Raw genomic sequence first — 23,452 nt, forward strand, 5'->3', positions numbered from 1 at the left:
GCACTCGGGAGAGTACAATATAAGCCACGGGCACAGTTCTTGACCAAAACACACAAAGCCAAAGTCTACAGCCACGTGGCTTATTGGGCAGAGCACGGGAGTGCTCTGGGAATCAGAAGGACCAGGGTTCTAATCCCAGATCCACCACTTACCTGCCGAGTGACCTTGGGCAAGTCACTTCAATTCTCTGCCTCATCACCCGGAAAATGGGGATTACTCCCGTGAGCCAGACTGGGGACAGGGACTGTGTCCAACCTGATTTGCTCGTCTCTACCTTAGCACTTAGTACAGTGGCTGGAACACAGTAAGTGCTTAACAAATGCCACAATTATTATGATTATGATTTCCACTGAAACATTCACTGGGTATGAAGATTCTTCACAGAAAAAAATACCTTCACTGTCCTTGAATTTCTTGATGGCCACAATTTCATGGGTCTCCTGAAAGAATGAAAAAAAACCAGTCATGAAATTACCTCGAAGTGAGCAGTTCATTTCCTTAACACTATTAGTTCAAATCAAGTCAATGTCAGTACTGTTTTTGCAAGATAGTTGCAAATAATGGCTTAATTTGGAAGTATTAGAGCTGGCAAACACCTCACAGACCAACAGGTCTGTTAATCTATTTGCATCTATGCCATCAGAGAGATTTTTCTCTCCCTTTAATAACGATTTACATCTATAAGCCTGGACAATTAAGTGTACCTTTACTGTGTTGCAAATATGTTTTGATGCTTCAGAAAGCACATTTACATGCCACATCAAGCACTGCTATATTGCATTCCTTTGAAGTAGCAGGGTTTGAATAATATCCTGACTTACTTCTCCTCCAGAAACACCTCCCATCTCTCCCCACTCCCAAACTTTGGAAATCTTATAAACTGGTGTGCGGGACAGAACCCAATCATTACCACATAGCAGAAGCACCAACTGATTAAAGAACACCCACTTTGTCCTGCAGCATCTTCCAAATAATAATAATGGTATTTGTTAAGCGCTTACTCTGTGCAAAGCACTGTTCTAAGTGCTGGGGGAGATACAAGGTCATCAGGTTGTCCCACGTGGGGCTCACAGTCTCGATCTCCATTTTACAGATGAGGTCACTGAGGCACAGAGAAGTGAAGTGACTTGCCCAAAGTCACACAGCTGACAAGTGGCGGAGCCAGGATTAGAACCCATGACCTCTGACTCCCAAGCCCGGACTCTTTTCACTGAGCCACTCTGCTTCTCGAATGAAATGCGTCATGAGCTAGATCCCTACACTCAAAGAAGACGGGGTGATTCACCTATGAGAAAATATGTGTGTTACTGAATAGCAGAACTCATTTTCTCCCTCAGTGGCCTCAGAAATTTCCCTCAATCTGTTCTTCCTTACTCAGAATATTTTACATTAATTTGAAATTGTAACCTCCTAAAATCAAAAGGCACACGTGATTCAGTTGACCTAATCAGCGGTGTGGCTTCGTGGAAAGAGCCCGAGCTTGGGAGTCAGTGGTCGTGGGTTCTAATCCCGTCTCCTCCGCTTGTCAGCTGTGTGATTTTGGGCAAGTCACTTCACTTCTCTGTGCCTCAGTGACCTCATCTGTAAAATGGAGATCGAGACTGTGAGCCCCACGTGGGACAACCTGATTACTCTGTATCTATCCCAGTGCTTAGAACAGTGCTTGGCACATAGTAGGAGCTTAACAAATGCCATCATTATTATCAACTATACCTGCTGAGACATGAGTTTGCAAGAGAAACTAGCAGAAAATAGAACTGGTAAGGAAGTTGGTGGAGGCAGGGAGTGATGCTTGGGTTATGGGGTTCAGGTGGATTTCTGTAAAACAACTCTAATTCCCAACTAAGAACTGCACAAGAGGATTTGTCCTTATAAATCAATCCAAGCAGAAAAATCAATTGTACATTTTGTCCCAGAAAGATCCCAAACAGACAGAGTGAAACCAGTTATTTTCTCTCTACAAATGCTACAGTTAATGGCCTTAAATGTTAAAGCTTCCTCAAGCATTGGCAACACGTGTAGCTGAGGCTGAGTAACCCAGATATTGAAGACCCTCAGTTATCCGCAGGCAAAACTGAAGCTAATTATGTCTCTAGTCCCCCCCTCTTCAAGCTACCCTGCATTCTCTGGCTGGCTGGCTTTCCTGAAATAGTGCTCAGGATACATGGCTCTGCTCTGTAAAAATTTCCAACAGTTGTCCCCTTCTCCACTTTACCCGAACTCTTGACCTGTAGACTCGAAGGCCCTCAGTCAGCTCACTTTCCAGATTTGAAAAGCAGCACGGCGTAGTGGGTAGAGCCCAGGCCTGGGAGTCAGAAGGACCTGGGTTATGATCCCAGCTCCGCTACTTCTCTGCTGTGTGACTTCGAGCAGGTCGCTTCGCTTCTCTGGGCTTCAGTTACCTCAGCTGGAAAATGATGACTGAGGCTGTGGGACAAGGCTTGTGTCCAACCCTATTTACTTGTATCCACCCCAGCGCTCAGTACAGTGCCTGGCACATAGTTAGCGCTTAAATACCATCATCGTTATTGTTATTAGATGCTCTCTTCACCTGCCACACCCCGGCTTGTCCTATTAGCTCCAATCAGGCCTATCTTACTATACCTTCACTCTCACCTCCGATTCAGTCGTCACCGCAAAACCCTTTCAAAGCTGCCAGATCTCATACCTCCCCATCTTCAGAGCCCACCTGCAAATTTGATCAATCGGTGGTATTTACTGAGAGCTTACTGTGTGCGGAGTACTAAACTAAGCACTCGGAAGAGTACAGAACAACAGAGGTGGGGGTTTGCCTGCTTCTCAGTCAGCCACGTGAAACAACATCACAAGTACGTAGTCCGGAAAGGCTGAGGTAGGTAAATTGCTTTATTAGGAGTGCTATGTTGCTAAAAGCCTTTCTGTTGAGACGTAGTTCGGGTAAAAATGTGTGCTGTTTTTTTTTGAGCGGCTGGCCTTTTGAAGTTCAGGCTCCAGGCGGAAATGTGTGATCTTGGCAAGAATAAGTTTTGCATTCACGGACTGGCTTTGACCTCAGTGATGACTGACATCCAACGGAAGATTTTCTTTTGGGTTGGCTTATTTTCATGCTCTTTGTCGATACAATGTCATCAAGTTATACGGGGAAAAAAAGGGGGCCCAAATAATTTGCTACCCATTTTACTTGCTGCATTTCACATGAACAAAATGATTTACAAATAAGGTTTTAAAGCCTTATTTTAATGCTAATTGAAACATTTTACCCAAAATATTTAGAAGTGTTAAATCATATCCCCTTTAAGCCCAGCCTTAGACTCTATTTCTCCATTTAGTGTATTCTCAGTGAAAAACCAAAGTCTTCCCTCAGATTAAACTTACTTCGATTTAAGATTAAGTTTAGGGGAAAGTCATTGGAAATGATGCCAAACCTGTTGTTTTAAGTTCTAAATTTCCAGGCTTGTAATTTGTCATGTGGGCTTTCGGCTACTGTGGTCCTAAGCTTCTAGAGAAAAAAATCAGTCATTAACTCCTCATTTTGAGGGTCCGAGTGACCCACGCATTATAAGGGCATTTCTGCACAATTAATTATCTGCAAACCCAAATTGTGAACATTAAAAGAGGGAAAACCTTTGGGATTAAGAAGTATTTCCCAAGGTGCGGTCAATTTAACAGAACTTTCCCTGAAGCCCATCCCTAAGTCATTTTTTATTCATTCATTCAATCGTCTTTATGGAGCACTTACAATGTGTGCAAAGCACTGTACTAAACGCTTGGGAGAGTACAATACAACAAGAGGCACATTGGCTGCCCACAACGAGCTCACAGTCCAGAAGGGGAAACAGACAAAGTTGAATAATCCTTTCTGCAGTTCAAGAAGGTATTCATTTTTAGTATTCATTCAGTCGTATTTATTGAGCGCCTACCGTGTGCAGAGGACCGTACTAAGAGTTGGGAGAGTACACTATAACAATAAACAGACATATTCCCTGTCCACAATGATCTTACAGTCTAGCGGGGAACAGAGACATTCATAGAAATAGGTAAATAAATAAAATATTCCCTGCCCGTAACTTTGGGTTTTCTTCTGTAGCAGATGGAAATATTTACTTTGGAAATGAAATGGAAGAAGGTGGAGGAGCTCTGTGGCACATCTGCCCGTGTGACAGACTAGGAATGCTGTGAGAATCTCTGCGAACAAAAAAAGGCTTGGAAAACTCCCCCTCATCAAATCCCTCCTCCGACAAGCCTTCCTCCACTCGTTATCAGCATTCTGAACGTTATCACCCCTTCCGTCCAGGCTCCACAGTCGTGAAGCAGCGTGGCTCGGTGGCAAGAGCCCGGGCTCGGGAGTCAGAGGACGTGGGTTCTAATCCCGGCTCCTCCACTTGTCCGCCATGTGACCTTGGGCAAGTCACTCACCCTCTCTCTGCCGCAGCTACCTCGTCTGCATAATGGGGATCGAGACCGTGAGCCCCACGTGGGACAACTTGATTACCTTCTATCTACCCCAGCTCTTAGAACAGTGCTTGGCACATTGTAAGTGCTTAACAGATACCACCATTATTACTATTACCATTATTATTAATAAGGTTGGATGCAGTCCCTGTCCCACATATGGCTCATGGTTTTAATCCCCAATTTACGGATGAGGTAACTCTCCCAAGTATTTAGTTCAGTGCTCTGCATATGGTAAGCGCTCAGAAAATATCATTGATTGATTGATTCCTTGAATATCTTTCAACCCCTGAGGCATAGGTCAGATTTTCCTCCTCAGGATTTTGGGCTGGCAGGACTACTGACTGGCATTATTTTTATTTAAATGGTATCTGTTAAAGTGCTTACTATGTGCCATGCACTGAAATGAGCGCTGAGGAAGACACAAGATAACCAGGTTGGTCAAAGTCCCTGTCCCACCTGGGGCTCATAGTCTTAATCTCCGTTTGACAGACGAGGGAATTGAGGCCCAGAGAAAAGTTAAATGACTTACCCTAGGTCACACCGCAGACAAGTGGTGAGGCCAGAATTAGAACCCAGGTCCTCTGACTCCCGAACCTGTGGCTCTTTCCACTAGGCCAAGCTGCTTCTCTTTATGACACTATCAGTCATAAAATTAAGCAGGCCATTTAAAAATCCAGAAGCATTTACAAGATTTAATTCTGTTCTGGGACAGTGAAATCCCCAAGTTGATTACGCCTTACCTTAAGTAATATTTTGTTAGAGATATTTTACGCCGCAACTCCAAATACCCGATGAGTATCATAAAGCCCACTAAACAAAGGAAAAGCTTCCCAGCTAACTCCTATTCACCTACTGACCCATTTAGAAGTTTATATTCCTTCATTTTTCCCCCGTGGCACCCTAAAGGGGGAGGATCCTGGTACTTCAGTTAATCGAGGTTAAAAACATTCAGGAGGTGTTCCATAATTAACCGGCAAGAGAAATTAAAAGTAGGTTAGGAAAAGGCAAGTGGAGGAAGCGGCGGGGGAGGGGGTGTTTATAAAAAGCTACTCGTCCCCACTCACTATCAAAACGTTGCTCTGAATTCCCCAGCTCCACTCTGTGGAACAAACATTTCTGAAGAACCGTACCACGCTCTCCTCACGCCACTGCCCTCGTCCTTCCGTCTCTGTCTCGAAACCGGGCTCTCAACCAAAGGTTGACGGTGGCGGGACGGTTTTCTTTTTAGAGCTCCTCTGATAAAGCTTGGGTCCAGTGAACTTCTCCCCTCTCAAATCCTCCCAGAAAGCCTTTCTCCAGGTAGGACCCTGAATTGATTTGATCTCATCATGCCACGAGGGGCCCTAAAATTCAACCACTGACTTGCTTTCTGTATTTCAGCCCCATAATTATCGGGGCCAAAGAGTCCGACTGCTCTAACTGCTGCTGTAGAGTGGCCTTTCAACTACGCAGTCTTTGGCCGCACCGCAGTCCCTCTGCTCTCCCAACACCTGGCACGCTCCATCCCCGATCGGAACCAAAGGCGCAACGAGTTGAGTTCTTTGGGCCTTGGAGGGCCTCGGAAATACAGGTCTGTCGTACAAGGACACCCACTCGGAGCCCCATGTGGGACAGGGATTGTGTCCAACCTGACACAGTGTATACGTTATCTACCCCGGCGCTTAGAATGGTGCTTCACATTCAGAGAGCCCTCAACAAATACCATAACAACTCATCTCATCACTTTCCAAGATTTTTCTGCCCCCACTTTTCAGTTCCAGATGTACCCGGAGCAACAGTCCAGTTGTGAGCTCTTCTAACATCCTTCCTTGTAAAATGTTGGCCAAAAGTTATGTTACCTGAGCTCCTTATCTTCCCTCCCAAACCCTGTCCTCTCCCAGACTCCCTGACACTGTGGACGACACAACCATCTTTCCCGTTTCACAGGCCAGCAAACTTGGGGTCGTCCTTGATTCGGCTCTCTCATTCACCCCACACATCCAATCCGTCACCAACACCTGCCGGTCTCACCTTCACAATATCCCCAAGATCTGCCCTTACCTCTCCATCCAAATGGCTATCGTGCTGGTACAAGCTCTCATAATATCCCGACTGGATTATTCTGTCAGCCTTCTCTCTGATCTCCCTTCCTCTTGTCTCTCCCCGCTCCAGTCTATTTTTCATTTCACTGCCCGGATCATCTTCCTACACAAAGGCTCTGGGCATGTCACTCCCCTCCTCAAAAACCTCCAGTGGTGGCCTATTGACCTTCACATGAAACAAAAACTCCTCACTCTTGGCTTCAAGGCTGTCCATCACCTTACCCCCTCCTACCTGACCTCTCTTCTCTCTTTCTACCGCCCACCCCGTAGGCTCTGCTCCTCTGCCGCTCACCTCCTCATGGTCCCCCGTTCGCGCCTGTCCCGCCGTCGACCCCCGACCCCCATCCTCCCGCAGTCCTGCAATGCCCTCCCTCCTCACCTCCGCCAAACTAACTCGCTTCCCCTCTTCAATGCCCTACTGAGAGCTCACCTCCTCCAGGAGGCCTTCCCAGACTGAGCCCCCTCTTTCCCTCTGCTCCACCTCCACCCTCTGCCCTTCCCCCTTTCCCTCCCCTCAGCACTGTGTTCATTTGTATATATTATTTATTACCCTTTTTATTTTGTTGATGAGGTGTATATCTCCTTGATTCTATTTATTTTCATGACGTTTTGTTTTGTTTCATTCTGCTTTGCCGTCTGCCTCCCCCGTTTAGACTGTGAACCCTTCGCTAGGCAGGGATTGTCCCTATCTGTTGCCAAATTGTACATTCCAAGTGCTTAGTATACTGCTCTGCACATAATAAGTGCTCAATAAATACTATTGAATGAATGAATGAATCATGCATCCCACATAGGGTTCCCACTCATCCCCATTTTACAGATGAGGTAACTGAGGCACAGAGAAGATAAGTGACTTGCTGAATCACACAGCAGACATGTGGCAGAGCTGGAAATAGAACCCGGGCCTTCTGACTCCACGCCCGTGCTCTACCCACTAAGCCACGCTGCTTCCCCAACCCTTGGAGGTCCACCCTTTGAAGGGGGGGGGGGGGGGCGGCTGGTTTTAGAACATAAGTAAAACCAGGAACTAATCTGTGAACCTCCCACACAACGTAAACAAAAGATTTTAGCACATAAAACAAGGGAGACAAAGCAAAGACATAAAATCAAGGAACAAACAAGGACCGTGAGAGAGGGAGGGAAAAAAAACACACATGTAGTGAGAAAAAAGGTTCTTGCTGTTATTTCTTTTTCATCCAGAATATCCTGGAAAGGTCTGTTTCATGCACCAAAATCAGAAACTCAAAATATAAAGGACTCTGTGTCATTCTGGATTCCCCACTGGTTTATAAAATGAGACCCTTCCAAAAGCCAGTTGGCTAGTTTTATAGTCTTCTTTATGCAGGATTCAAGTAGGATGTATGACAAAGAATTATACTGCTTTTATGAGAAATTCCCTTTTATGCCTTCCTGCCAAAGAGCCCTTTCCTTGTTCTGCAAAGCAGGTAAAGTCACAATAAAATGAATCACATTATTTTTCTCATGTTATTCAAGGAACCCTCTGGAAATGCAGTATTTAAGGTTAAATGAAACAGGTAATTGGGATTTATTATTATTTTTTTTTACCAGAAATTCCTTCCTTCTCCTTTTTTTTGTAATTATTTTGTTCAATATAAGGTTCAATTGGGTCAATCATGATTTCAACTCAAGATAATGAAGAAACATTCTCTGTGATGTAACCTTATAGCCCAAACCACGCAGGGTAAAATTTCCTGAGGATTGACCCATGTCCCATCAACCAATGGCATTTATTGAACGCTTACTGTGTGCAGAGCACTGTACTAAGTGCCTGGAAGAGTACAATATGACAGAGTTGGAAGTTACGTTCCCTGCCCGCAGTGTACAGAAATAGGGCTTACATCACCAGCATTTAGTGAACGTCTACTGGGTGCTAAGCACAGAATAATGATAATAGTAAGCGCTTAACAAATACCACCATCAACATTATTATTAATGATGCCAGGCCCTACTAAGCGCTGGGGTGGATACAAGCAAATTGGACTGGACACAGTTCCTTGTCCCACCTGGGACTCACAGTCTCAATCCCCATTTTACATTTGAGGTAACTGAGGCACGGAGAAGCAAAGTGACTTGCCCAAGGTCAAGTGCCAGCCAAGCGGTGGAGCCGGGATTAGAACCCATGACCTTCGGACTCCCAAGCCCGGGATCTATCCACTACGCCCTGCTGCTTCTCTCCCAGAAACAATACAAGACTAGCAGGAGACATGTCCCCCATCCTCAAGGAGCTTACAGCCTAACGGGGGGAGAAGGAAAATAATTTCCTGCGAGGAAAGAAAAGGGACTGGAAAGATGAGTATGTCGAGGACTAGGCGCTTCAACAGTAATCAGTCAATGGATTCACTGAGCGCTTCCTGTGGGAGACTACTAAGCTCATGCCAAAGTACAACGGCGCAAAGAGATACGATCCCTGCCGTCAAGGAGCTTACGATCTAAGCAAGGAGACACACATTAAAATAAGTAAGGGGTAGGGGAAGCATTAAGGATATAAAGTTGGTACAGCATGGCTTAGTGGAAACAGCAGAGTCTGGGGAGTCATAGGTCATGGGTTCTAATCCACTGCTTGTTGTGTGACTTTGGGCAAGTCACTTCACTTCTCTATGCCTCGGTTCTCCTGTTATCCCTCCTATTTAGACCATGAGCCCCACGTGGAACAGGGCCTTTGTTCGACTAAATGGACTAGGATCTACCCCAGCACTTAGAACAGGATTTGACAGGTAGTAAGCACTTGACAAATATCATTAAAAAAAAAACCCCAAAACCCAGTTTAGTGTGAAATCTAGCTGCCCTAATCCTCATTCAGCATTGGACTGTGTAGCCCTCGTAAGGTATCTCGGACCCTCGCGTGTGACCCGACACCACCTTAACTATACGGTCAGGATGTCCTCCTTTAGAGATCAGGCCTCTGAGTAACGACATCTCCTCTTTTCTGACAGAAACACAATTGTTCGAGGCTGGAACGAAGACAATGCTATTATTAGATGGGTGCTTCAACCGAGCACAATGAGGGAAAGAGCGCATCCTCACCAGTGCTTCCTTTCAGGGTTTCGAAAGGACATAAACACCGTGGGTGGGAGTTCAGCTGAATAAATAAGCCGAGGCAATGTTAAATACTGATTTACTGAGAGAGAAAAATCTTCCAGGCAAATAACCGAGGATGGGAAGAGTCTGTTCATTGATATCGCGGGACAGATTTAGCAGAAGCATGTGGAGTTCGTGGTGGTACAAGCATTAATATTAACCACAGCTGCATTACTAATGCTCTCCCCAACAGATCGCTGGCCCTGGAACTTCATTAAAGCCTGACAAGACAAGGCAAGTTTTAGTGGTGCATAAATATATTCCTTAGGTGCACCGAGGCTTGATGGTGCAGATCAACTGTTAAACACAGCTTCTAATTTTACTTTCAACTTCGTCTCCAAAAGTCATATATGGATCGGAGCCCTCGAAGAGTACCTCTGGGGCAAAAACGGTCAGAGAGATTGGAAAGTAATAGGGCTTGATGGAAAGAGCGTGGGCCTGGGAGTCGGAAGACCAGTTTTAATCCCGGATCTGCCACTTGTCTGATGTGGGTGACCCTGGGCAGGTCACTTCACTTCTCTGGGCCTCAGTTACCACAGCTATAAAATAATAATAATGTTGGTATGGGTTAAGCGCTTACTATGTGCAGAGCTCTGTTCTAAGCGCTGGGGTAGATACAGGGTAATCAGGTTGTCCCTCGGGAGGCTCACAGTCTTAATCCCCATTTTACAGAGCCAGGATTCGAACCCATGATGGTTAGCCCCATGTGGGACAAGGCCTGTTTCCAATCTGATTAGTTTGTATCTAACCTGCTGTTTAGCACGGTGCCTAAGCACATAGAAATGCACTTAAATACCATAAAAAAATATTTACTGTGTTGCATTTAAAAAACACTGGGCAATGGAGAGCACTTTTTTTTTTTGATTTTTTGGTTGCTTGTTTTTTATCTCCTTCTCACCATTCTACGCAACCAGACCTTTCCTGATGATGAACCTAATTGGTGATGGTGGAAATTTGATGTATTTCTTGGGTTAATACTTCATTATATTTTGTTGTTTTTAGACACCTGAATTATTTTATCCTCAAAGACTCTTAGTCCTGAAAAATACCAGCAGCGATGCAAAGGTTGCAAAATTTGGGGCCAGAATAGGTCCTAAATAAAAATTGAAGTATTCAAGTATTATACAGATTAACTTCTTCAACCTCAAATGTATTACTTTTTGATATTTTCTTTTAGAAGATCTAGTTCCTCTCTTCATAGATTAAACACAATTGACCTTTATTCACTGTGTTTGTCTTTACCAGAAACATGACTGTTCTTTTATTTGGCATACTTTGCAACACGGTTAATTAGAACCATCTCTAGAAAAGAGTATAAAATATCAAGGCCTGAAATTCTGCAGCAACTTAAAAAAAAATTCTTAGCAACAGGATTTAGATGATAAAGATTCAGTGTTGATCATTTGCCTGCCTGCCATTTTATCAATCGCTGCCATTTGAGTTCATTCATTCATTCATTTGCTTAATCGCTTTTATTATGTGCTTATTGTGTGCAGAACACTATACTGCACATGGGAAAGTACAATACAACAAATGGTGGCATTCCCTACCCACAATGAGCTCACAGTCTAATCTGGAGTATAAAAAAACATTTAAACGCTTTGTTGGGGACTCTGCAGTGTACTTAGGCACAAACATACACTTGGGGTTCAGTGCATACCATAAGCGCTAAATAAATGACTCCATCAGTGGTATTTATTGAGCACTTACTGTGTGCAGAGCAACTAAGCCCTTGGGAGAGTACAATAAAACAATATAACAGACACATTCCCTGCTTACAGTGAGCTTGGAGTTGGGGGGGGGGGGGCAAACATTAATATAAAAAAATTATTATATAAAATAAATAATAATAATGTTGGTATTTGTTAAGTGCTTACTATGAGCAGAGCACTGTTCTAAGTGCTGGGGTAGATACAGGATCATCAGGTTGTCCCACGTGAGGTTCACAGTTAATCCCCATTTTAAGATGAGGTAACTGAGGCCCAGAGAAGTTAAGTGACTTGCCCACAGTCACACAGCTGACAAGTGGCAGAGCTGGGATTCGAACGCATGACCTTTGACTCCCAACACCAGGCTTCTTCCACTGAGCCACGCTGCTTCCCATTGGTAGACAGATTTTGGTTTAAAGATCATGCTAGTGACTCTGAAGGGTTTTGTTTTTTTAAAAAATCACCATCTGTGGATGGAATTGATAGAAACTGATATGAGGCTGATAATTCCTTTCCACATTTTGTGCAAGTCAAGATGGTCCTTTCGGAACGGTCTCACTCTCTTGCCATTCTTTTCATTTCTCTTTCTTTGGGCTGCAGTCATTTGCAGTTTTGCTGAACTTCTCTATCGGTTCTAAGACAGTCGTCCCCTTTCTAATTGCTCAGTGTCACAATGATCGATCTTCTGCTGTTGCCTCCCAGCTGTCCAAGGCCTTCCCACCTTGCTCGAGGTTTTGCTTCATTGAGCCTCTGCAGCCTTCCTTCGCTCCCACTTTTCAGTCTCCAAATTTCAGCTCATCTGATAAATGCAGTTCCCAACAGATGTTGAGGCAAATCAATCATGTTTACATTTGCTTCATCACTGGAACCACTGAGGCACTCTCTTACTACTTTACCCAACTTCAGCCACATCGCCTATAGGCAGCAGGGCTCCTCCATCTGTCTGTTGGGTGACCTTGGGCAAGTCACTTACCAACTCTGGGCCTCAGTTCCCTCATCTGTAAAATGGGGATTCAGAGTGTGAGCCCCATGTGGGACAGAGACCGTGGCCAACCTGATTAAGTTGTATCGATCCCAGGGCTTAGAAGAGTGCTTGACACACAGTGAGCGCTTAACAAGTACCATAATTACTATGACAGAAGGTAGTGGAGATTCTAGAACTTCCATATTCATTCATTCACTCGTATTTATTGAGTGCTTACTGTGTGCAGAGCACTGTACTAAGTGCTTGGAAAGTACAATTCGGCAACAAATGTTATATTGTCATTCATCCTTGACTTTCAGTCCTCAGTCAAAATAAATGGCTTTGAGCTCCCTTTGTCGAAACCTCGATAATGGGAAAAAAAAAATCTTTTCAAAGCAAATTAACCCCACGATGAAGTCCTTGGTTTTATTGTGTCTAATCTGCTTATATTGTCATAAACTAGTCTTTACTTAGATTTCACCAGGGGTTTATTTTTTTTTAAAGAGCCCCAGAACGGCAAATTAATCTGGAGACAGGAGAAAAGAGTTGAGCAAGAGGAGAAGCATACAATCCCTCAGTACTAAGGCCTCTGAAGGGCAGTTTCAGGATGGTGAAGAAAAGACTGATCTTTCTAAGACTCTTCCTTCCACTTATATTTCCCCTCTCCAAGAATTTTTTTCATTGTTGACATCTACTGAAAACCAACTATGGACTTCTTTTTCTCCATTTACAAAAGGCTTTGCTGTAGAAGAACCAGGCACTTAACATCTTCAAATCTCCTTTGCTTTGAAATGTTAATTGACTAACTGAAAATCAATGTATCCGAGAGTTCAAAAATCCACAGATTTTTATGGTCAAAATCCTGACAACCAAAGACATTTTGCAGAACTTTAAAAAGGGGTAGAGATGTGCAATTCATATAAAAAATGGTATTTATTGAGCACTTGACATGTGCAGAACACGGTACTTGGGAGAAGCAGCAAGGTCTAGTGGATAAAGCCTGGGCTTGGGAGTCAGAAGGACCTGGGTTCTAATCCCGGCTTCACCACTTGTCTACTGTGTGACCTTGGGCAAATGACTTGATTTCTTTTTGCCGCAGTTATGTCATCTGTAAAATGGGGATTAAGACTGTAAACTCTGGGGGACATAGGGACTGTGACCAACCCAATTTCCTTGTTTCCGCCCAAGTGCTTAGTATAGTGCCTGGCACATAGTATGTGCTTAACAAGTACAATTATTATTATTATTACTTGGGAGAGTACAAGACACCAGAGATGGTAGATACGTTCCCTGCCCACAATGAGCATATAGTCTAAAATTACAAACACTGCTCAAGATTTAAGTGCAGATAAGAGTACTTCTATCTCAAGATTATATCTATCCCAAAATTATTTATAATATCTTGGAAAAATAATTATAATAATAGCCATTATTATTATTATTGTGACATTTAAGCGCTATGCGCCAGGAACTCTATTAAGCGCCAGGGTGCAAGGAAATCAGGTTGGACACAGTCCCTGTCCCCCATGAGGCTCATGGTCTTAATCCCCACTTTATAGATAAGGTAACTCAGGCACAGAAAAATAAAATAACTTGCTCAAGATCCAACAGCAGAAAAGTGGTAGAGGCAGAATAAGAACCCATGACCTTCTGACTCCCATGCCTATGCTCTATTCACTCCGCACTGCACACAATAAGTGCTCAATAAATATGATTTATTGATTCAAAAGTTACTCCCATAAAGACCTGTCTCGTCCCTCCCGGCACCAGTTTTGGCTTAAACTACTTCCCTCTGGTCTGTAAGCTCCTTGTGGGCAGGGAATGTGTCCACCAACTCTGTTGTACTGGACTCTCCCAAGTGCTTAGTACAGTGCTCTGCACAGAGGAAGTACTCAACAAAAAACACTGATCGACTGATTTCTCAGGATGCTTTACTTTGTGCCCTGCCAGAGAATGACAAATAATGCCTTCACAAAAACACATACACCATCAGCAGAAATTTCCTTTAGAAAACCCTGTATTATTAGGGCAATAAAACTCCAAACTCTATTCAACAGTACATGAAAATTTTACTGCACACCAACCCTGATTTCCTGGTTAATGCCTAACAGAAAAATATCAACACCTCTTCAATGGAAAAACAAGGGGTCTAGGCAACAAGGACCTTTTTCTTAATAGGGGAATTTATCTAATTCATAACGAGTACTCATTAAACACCAACGGTGAACTTAAATTTTAAAGGTACAAAAGGCAAAGCACAACAGTAGGTAAGCAGGTGGAGGATTTGGCTGACTCGTGAATACAAATAAGAATTAGGTCGCCACCTACTTTTGTACTAAAAGGTACTTAAAAGACTTAAGTACACTAAACCACTTAAATAAATTAATTCAAAAACAGAACAACTATTTCTGATATCCAAAGCCCAAAACCATGGTGATCTGCAGAGGCTAGGGATTTCACTGGCAAAGACGTGGAAAAAAGGAGATGGCAATCCTCTATTTTTTCTTAAGGTTTCCTCTAATTCCAAGTGGAAAATTTTCTTCCATGCCACCAGATCCTGAGCCAATCCAAGAGAGAGGAACAGTGCAGCTCAACTGGGATTTTATCTAACCTGGCAAGCGGTGTGGCCTACTGAAAAGAGCTCGGGCCTGGGAGACAGAGAAGCTGGGTTCTTATCCTGGCTCCACCACTTGTTTGCTGGGCGATCCCGGGCAAATCATTCAACTTCTCTGTGCCTCAGTTACCTCATCTGTAAATTGGGTGCGGGAAAGGGACCGAGCCCAACCCGATGAGCTTGTATCTACCCCGGTGCTTAGTACAGCGCCTGGCCCGTAGTAAGAACTTAAATGCAATCAAACACCCCTCCCCCCCAAAAAAACCTTCCAGCCTTATACTTGGCAGAAACACGAGCCTTTTTTTCCTCACATATAAAATATGATTTTTCTTTTAAAGCGAAGGAAAGAAGATACATTTTCTATCCAGATGGAACTTTAAACTGGATGCCCAAATCAACATTAGCAGCACAATGAAGTGAGCAACTCCTTTCATTCTTGGGAACATGCAATCCAAGTAAAGAAATTGGAACCGGGTGTCCAAACTCCAGCCCGGCAAAGTCGCGGCTTCACTGGTCCTAAGCTTGTCTAGCAGCAGTAGCAACGACCAAACGAGTGTGGCCTAGTGGAGAGAGCACGGGCCTGGGTGTGCCAAGACTTGGGTTCTAATCCCAGTTCCGCCAGACGTCTAGCGTGTGACCTTGGGCAAGTCACTTCTCTGTGCCTCAGTCCCCTCATCTTGAAAATGGGGGTTAAGATTGTGAGCCCCATGTGGGATGTGGACTGCATCCAACCTGATCAGTTTCTACTTATCCCAGCACTTAGTACAGTGTCTGGAACATAGTAAGGGCTTAACATATACCATAAAAGAAAAAAAATCAGGCAAATAGCTACATCGTGGCCATACGTTCCCTTGCCACGAGGCTGGCAACGTGGTAATATAGGCAGACATATCATACCTGGCCCCTCTCAGGATGGCTCCTGGAGTTTCCAGTCCTCTACCAGTCTCGGCTATGGGAGGGACCTGTGTGTCAGAAGGTTACGGGTTCTAATCCAGGCTTCGCCACTTGTCTGCTGTGTCACTTCACTTCCCTGTGGCCTTAGTTATCTCACCTGGAAAATTCACTCAGATCGTATTTATTGAGCACTTACTGTGTGCAGTGCCCTATACTAAGGAAAATGGGGACTGAGACTGTGTCCAACCTGTTAAACCTGTAGCTACCACAGCACTTAGATCTGCACTTGGCATACAGTTAGCACCCAACAAATACCATAATTATCATCATTATTATTATTGTTAAGGCAAGCTTGCAAGCAGCTGAATTCTGGGTGGCCTACTGCCCTTCCATCTCTGCCCCGAGCGCCCCCCCCTTATTTTTTTACAAGTTACTTTTAATGCTCTTACTATGTGCAAACGCTGGGGTTCTGACATAAGGAATAGTCAGAATAACTGTGGTGTTTATTAAGCACTTATTATGAGTCAAGCGCTGTTCCAAGCAGTGGGGTAGATATGAGATAATCAGGTCAGGCAGAGTCCCTGGCCCACATTCTAAGTAGGAGGGAGAACAAGTATTTAAACCCATTTTACAGATGAGGAACTGAGGCACAGCAAAGAGAAGCGACTTGCCCAGAGTCACACAGCAGGCAAGTGGCAGAGCCAGGACTAGAACCCAGGTCCTCTAACTTCTAGGCCCAGGCTCTTTGTCCGTAGGACTCACTGCTTCTCAAATGGGGTTCTCAGGCTAAGAGGGAGGAAAAACTGGCATTTCAACCCCACTTAACAAACGACGAAACTGAGGCAGGGCGAGGTAAAGTTTAAGATGCCTTAGAAGGTAAGCGGCAGAGCCGGCACTAGAACCCAGGTCTCTTGACTCCTGGTAGCGTGCCTTTTCTACCAGAGCTTGGAACGATGCTTGGCACATAGTAAGCGCTTAACAAATGCCATCATTATTATTACTAGGCAAGACTGCCTCTGTTTTTCATCTGTCTTCAATCAACAGCATTGACACCTGTGCACAGAGCGCTGTATTAAGTGTTCAATAGAGTACAACACAGTAGACTTGATAATGATAATTATGGTATTTGTTGAGCGCTTACTATGTGTTAGGCACCACTCCAAGCGCTGGGGTGGATACAAGCAAATCGGGTTGGACACGGTCCCTGTCCCAAATGGGCTCACCGTCTCAATCCCCATTTTACCCATAAGTTAACTGAGGCGCAGGGAAGTGACGTGACTTGCCCGAGGTCACACAGCACCTAAGTGAGCCCGTTATCGGGCAGGGATTGTCTCTATCTGTTGCCGAATTGTCCATTCCAAGCACTCTGCACATAGTAAGTGCTCAATAAATACTACTGAATGAATGAATAAGCAGCGGAGTGGAATTAGAACCCATGACCTCCTGACTCCTAGGCCCACACTCTATCCACTACACAATGCTGCTTCTCTACTACCCCCTTTGCCCCTCCTCTTTCCCCCAACCCTCTTCATCCTCGACCCCACACTATTCTAAGACAACGAGGTTCCACCACCTTACTCCTACTCTGTGAGGCTATTTTTACCACGGAATTGGTTAGGCACAGAGTCAAAAAAAACCATAGGAGGTGTTGATTGGACTGCCTGGAAGCACAATTAAATAGTGAGGATGCAAAACGGGAGAGTCGGGGTGTGAAATGACTGCTGAAAATAGTACGATCCACCGTGAAAGAGTCTTATGGGTTCAGAATGGAGGTGGGGAGGAGGGAGAGGGGGCATTCCAGGCCAGGAGCCTTTCCAATCCAAAGGGGCGGGGGGAAGTTCGACTAAAACGCATCCCTCCGCCCTGCCCCCCAACGACTTGGGACAGGCGGTTTAAATCTTCACTTACTCATAATCTCAAGATTGCCACTTTGGAAACAGAAAGCTGCCTCCTGGGAAGTTTCTTTTCAAAAGAAAACTACCTGTCCGTGCCCCTGGGATTAACTTTCTTGAGTGCGCATAAACTCTGGGGTCAGCATCGCTCAGTCTGGACCGGAAGATTCCAGAGAGCAGGAACGTGGTACTTTCTGATTTCTCTCTGCATTTCTTTCCCAGGTTTGCTTCTCGCTCATTTCATGAACATGGAGGATCTTTCAGAAGGATTAATTAACAGTGAAGAGTCGAGATAAAAATAATGGAGGGATTCTCTGCGATCAACACTCCCGGGTGAAACTGCCCAAGGTATGTGGGCTTCAGATGTTCCACAGATAAAAGTTCCGAGTGCCTTCTGGTGAAGGCGAGTGTATTACATTTCATCCAGATGGAGGAGTGGAACTTCATCTGATTCTGAAACGAGGCTTGGGGAAGTTCAAATTGATCCTGCGGTCGACTTCTATCATGGGGGAAGAACGACTTTGTTTAATGTCCACAGCCCAGGCAATATAACCCTATAATAATGATGGTATTTGTAAAGGGCTTACTTTGTGCCAAGCACTGTTCTAAGCGCTGGGACAGATACGAGGTTATGAGGTTGTCCCATGTGAGGCTCACAGTCTTAATCACTATTTTACAGATGAGGTCACTGGGGCACAGAGAAGTTAAGTGACTTGCCCAAAGTCACACAGCTGACAAGTCGCGGGACCGGGATTAGAACCCACGACTTTGGACTTCCAAGCCCGGGCTCTTTCCACTAAGCCACACTGCTTCCCTACAGAGTCACAATACATATAACAACATATAACATATAACAACAGGTTTCCCATTATTTGACCTCTCCACATTCCCTGGTGAGTATGGCAGCTTTCCAATTAATATATGCACACGTCAAAGAAGAAATCAGCACAACGCTCTATACGTCAAAGCATCTGTTTCTTGCCTTGGTTAGTTCTGCCATAACTCCCATTTTTGGAGACTTTGGTTGTAGGATCCAATACGGAGTGTACTTTTACTAGTAATAATGATAATAATGATAATGATGGTAGTTGTTGAAGTGCTTACTATGTGCCAAGCACTATTCTAAGCACTGGGGGAGATAGAAAGTTATCAGATTGTCCCAGGTGGGGCTCACAGTTTTAATTCCCATTTTAACAGATGAGGTAACTGAGACACAGAGAAGTGAAGTGACTTCCCCAAAGTCACATAGCAGACAAGTGGCAGAGCCGGGATTAGAACCCATGATCTCTGACTTCCAAGCCCGGGCTCTTTGCAACTAAGCCATGCTGCTTCTCTAAGAGTAATGACTTTCTATTTTTACAGCACAAATCTCCAATTCTATCAATTAATGGTATTTACTGAGCACTTACTGTGTACAGTGCTCTGCATAAGCTCTTGGGAGTCGACAACTGAGTCTTGGGAGAATACAGTTGAGTTGGTGGATATGTTCCCTGCCCACCAGGACCTTATAATCTAGAGCTGACATTCCTATGAAGCCTTAAATTTCAGGGTGGGGAGGAAAAAAATCACATATATGTATAACCCAAAGGCTAGGGTTTTTTTTTCCAGTTTTATGGTATTTGTTAAGTGCTTACTATGCGTCAATCTCTGTAGTAATAATAATAATAATAATAATAATGGTATTTGTTAAGCACCTACTATGTGCCAGGCACTGTATTAAGTGTTGGGGTGGATACAAGCAAATGGAGTTGGACACAGTCCCTTTCCCAGATGGGACTCACAGTCTCAATCCCCATTTTACAGATGAGGTAACTGAGGCCCAGAGAAGTGAAATCATTTGCCCAAGATCACCGACCAGGCAAGCGGCGGAGCCGGGATTAGAACCCAGGTCCTTCTGACTCCCAGGCCCGCGCTCAACCCAGTAGGCCTCGCTGCTTCTCTGTGGGAAGAGTGAGTAGACAGAGGCACTTCAGTTGAGATATCTCAATCCAGGCTGGGGTTGAGAGAATAAAGTCACTTGTTCTTGGTGACAGCTGGCTGGGAGTGGATCGTAGATGCAGACTAGTGGAAAGACCCCTGGGAGTCAGAGGTCCTGCATTCTCATCCCAGCACTGCCATGTACCTGCTGTGTGACCCTGGGCAAATCACTTGAACTTCTCTGGGTCTCAGTGACTTAGACTGTGAGCCCACGTGGGACCTAAGCATCTTATGTTCACTCCCCAGCGCTTAGTACGGTGCTTGGCAAAAGTGCTGAATACATACCGTGGTTACTGTTATTTTTGAAGGCCGGGGACCTGCAAAATGGGTCCCGGCCTGCTTGGCCTTGGGCGACGAGGATCCTGGCTGACGTGGTCCCGGCCCACCTCCTTCCCTTAGAGGCCACTGGGTCCCATTCAGTCCCACCTGCAGCGGGAGCAGGGAGGTCCGGTGTGGCCCAGACCTCGTTAACAGAGCCAAGGAGGAAGAACAAATCAGAGTGCCCTCTCTCTCGCTCTCCCACCCCGGCCCATTAGCTTTGCTAAATCTGCTTCCGTTTTCTGTGGCTCTCCTACGGTCTCTAGTGTCTGGACACATCTCTGGCTTTGTTTCAGACTTTTCGGCTGCAGAAGACACAACCGAAATAAATACGAAGGCCGGGTTTATCTCCATTTTGTCCCCGCCTGCACAGATGGACAGATTAGCCCTGGAGAAGGCGTAAAAGAGAGCAACCAAAAGGGTATACGATGGAGAAGCTTCCTTAAAGAGATAGGCTCAAAATGCATATGTCTCAAAGAGTAAAGACTGAGAAGGAGCATCAGTGAAGCCTAGGAAAAAAATCACAATGGGTCTGACAGACAGAACTTGTTGTTTGGAACCCCACGTGATCATGACAAGGGGTACCCAATGAAGCGTGAAGGTGGTTTAAAAAAAAAGAAAAATCAACAGCTAAAGGGAACATTTCTTCACACGGCGGGTGGCAAGCGTATGGAATTCATTGCCGCAGGAATTCGTACGGATCGAAAGTGCAATAGGCCCCAGTAATGACATTTCTGATGTTCTGACGTCTTCTTCAATTAAGTAATGAAAGCAATTTATTATGATTAGGCCTCAAGGACATGAACCGGATTAACATTTCATATATAGGCTTGATTTGATCTTGCATACACATGTTTCCAGAGGATGATTTGTCATGCACTTACACTTGATTGGGCTTCCTCCCTTATCCACTGACTAGAAAGGTTTCTGGAAAGTGGAGGAGAGCGGTTTTAAAAATATGCTAAAAGAGCTGATTTAATATATCCTAAGGAAATAAATTGTGCCTTAAAATAGGCTAGTATAGCTAAATAGCAGTTATTACATGCACAACAGGTAAGCGATGATTTCAAAAGCTTTCAGTGGGGCACCGTTGTAATAAAAATAAAAACCCAGCCCTTTATTCTCCTTGGTTGCCTAAGTGCTACCATCCTGACACACTGCCTGTGACCCCTATGTAGGAGAAGGGAAAAGCCACTGGTGGCTTACTATGGGTCAAGCACTGATTCTAAGTGCTGGGGCATATAAAAATTTCTCAGGGCGGATGCAAACCCTGTTTACTTGGGCTTCTGGAGAGAAGACATTGGGAGAGAACGGAGTTAGCAGCCACAATCCCCAGCCACAACGAAATAAGAGTCTGCAGGGGGAGACAAACATGAATACAAATAATTTATAATACCTAATTGAAATCAGATTATGAAAAAAAACCTTCTGATGGGCATCTGTTGGCCCAAGAAATTTGTCCTTTGCACACAGAATCATCGGGTAGAAATGTGCAGCCTTGAAGGAGGGAGCTGAAGTCATAGGATGCTTCTAGATCTCTACTAAAAGACATCTTCAATTCCAGACACTAAATTCTGAAAAGCTTTAGCTGTGCAAGGAAGATTGCGATTCAAAAGGATAAAAATATTTAAGCATGAGTCACCTTAGCTGCTCAGCAAATGGCTTCCAGGAAAACTAAGAAGCAACTGCCCCTTGCATTTTAGGTTTGAAGACTATCCCCTGGATATTTTGGATAATATAAGAAAATATTCAGCAACCGTGAAATGATACCAATCTATGAGTGGAAAAATATAACAATTCAGCATTTTAATTTTTTAACTAAAGGTTAGTCATTCCAATTCTTCAAATAGCTGACAATTAGTCGACAAGGGAATAGAATCCTAATAGTCAGTTATTATTGGGTGGCAAGAGATTTAGAAGGGGAGGGAACTTGAAACAAAGCACAGCTTTTTTTTTAGTTTTAATGATAAAATTAGCATGCAAAGATTCCCCCCCAAAAAAACCCCCTGCCCTGCAGAAATTTTCCGAGAACAACAGTATGGAAAATTATTGGAAAGTTGTGATATCCCTTCCCTCTACTCCAGCTCCCTAGAGTTTACCACTATTGCAGAGAATAAAGATGCTCCCCTGGATGTCTGTTCGAGACCAGCAACTCCTTGACTATGGAAAAATCTATCTGGAATCCAAATATCCACTTTTCTGAACTCTGATGTGCCCCTGGGATTAATCCAGGGGAGGGGGTGGTTTAAGGAGCAGAGCTATTAAGGCAGGAGGTATTTCCACTCTCTAGAAGCTGCTAGATTGGAGAGGGTTCTGTAGTTCCCCCTTTAAAGTGTATGCTTGTTGTAGACAGAGAATGTGTTTGTTTCTTGTTCTACTGTACTCTCCCAAGAGCTCAATAAATACAAGCGACCGTTCTGACTAGGAAACACCCCTTTCCCACAGGTCCGGGTGCTGTGAAAAGTAAGTCTGTCCATCCCACTGCCCCCTGGGGAGCCGCTCTGCTGTCCAGGACTCTGACGTCGTGTGCTCCCTGTAGTTTCTTGCCTCCCAGGACCCCAGGACCAACAGGGCCACACATCATGGGGCCTTCGAATGAACTTGGTCAATCCAGGCCCGGACAAGGTGGCTTCCAATCCTGATCCCTTCCCGCTAGACACACACATGTACCCACCCCCAAATCAAGCTTAAGGACAGATTCAGAGTTCCCTGAGAGTTCTTAATGAAGCTTTTTTTGGTTGTTCATTCATTTGTTTTCTGTGAAAGTCATCTGAAAAAACGGTTCACGGAGACAAAGCTAAAATAGAGGTCATCAATTGGAAAAGAGAGAGCACATGCTCAATAAACACTCTGTGGCTTAATTGAATTAAAGGTTTTTCCCAACTGTCCTCCGGACACATTACCCACTGCCATATTTCAGTATTCACTTTTATTGTTCCACCCACAAGAGTGGAGATTAGAATGATAAATGACTATTCAGATTTAAAGGAAAGAAGTGACTTCTTACACAAAATGTTTTGCTTACTGCCACAGTCCTGTTCGGAGCTAAAAAAACTACAAATGAAACTGCAGTCATTATACAAGTAATGAGGGTGATTAAAGTTTCGATGTGGAGTAAATAGGCAACCCAGATGAATTGCAACTCCCAGGAGGGTAACTATTAAGCTGTATCTTCTAAGATGTATTATACGCCTTTCTAACTAGGATCTCATACTTGCATCGCTTTAAGACGAACCCTGAAATGAACGACAGTGACAGGAGAAAAAGAAGTGCGGGGAACGGGAGCTCTGTGCTGAATACAGCCTTTGCTTTTTTGACACGGATGAGATTCAGTGTATTGGGTTACCTTAACATATTTCTGATAAATTTAACTCAGTATCTGCGAATAGTTTATTCCCTACGGAAAATGGGAGAGGCGGAGGGCCATTTTACGGAGAAACATAAAAGTACACATCGCCCTCCCTGCTCCA

At 44.4% G+C, this 23,452-nt stretch overlaps 1 protein-coding gene across 4 annotated transcripts in view; it reads right to left on the reverse strand.

Moving 5' to 3' along the window:
* CDKL5 (cyclin dependent kinase like 5) overlaps positions 1–23,452 on the reverse strand; it is a 148,158-nt gene that overhangs the window by 57,513 nt on the left and 67,193 nt on the right. For all 4 annotated transcript variants that reach the window (XM_029079692.2, XM_007670353.3, XM_029079690.2 and 1 more), the window contains exon 4: positions 395–440. In XM_029079692.2, coding sequence (XP_028935525.1) covers positions 395–440 — 46 coding nt within the window. The remainder of the gene's footprint in view (positions 1–394; positions 441–23,452) is intronic.

This window comes from Ornithorhynchus anatinus, chromosome 15 (genome assembly GCF_004115215.2).
Source record: "Ornithorhynchus anatinus isolate Pmale09 chromosome 15, mOrnAna1.pri.v4, whole genome shotgun sequence".
Lineage (NCBI taxonomy): Eukaryota > Metazoa > Chordata > Mammalia > Monotremata > Ornithorhynchidae > Ornithorhynchus > Ornithorhynchus anatinus.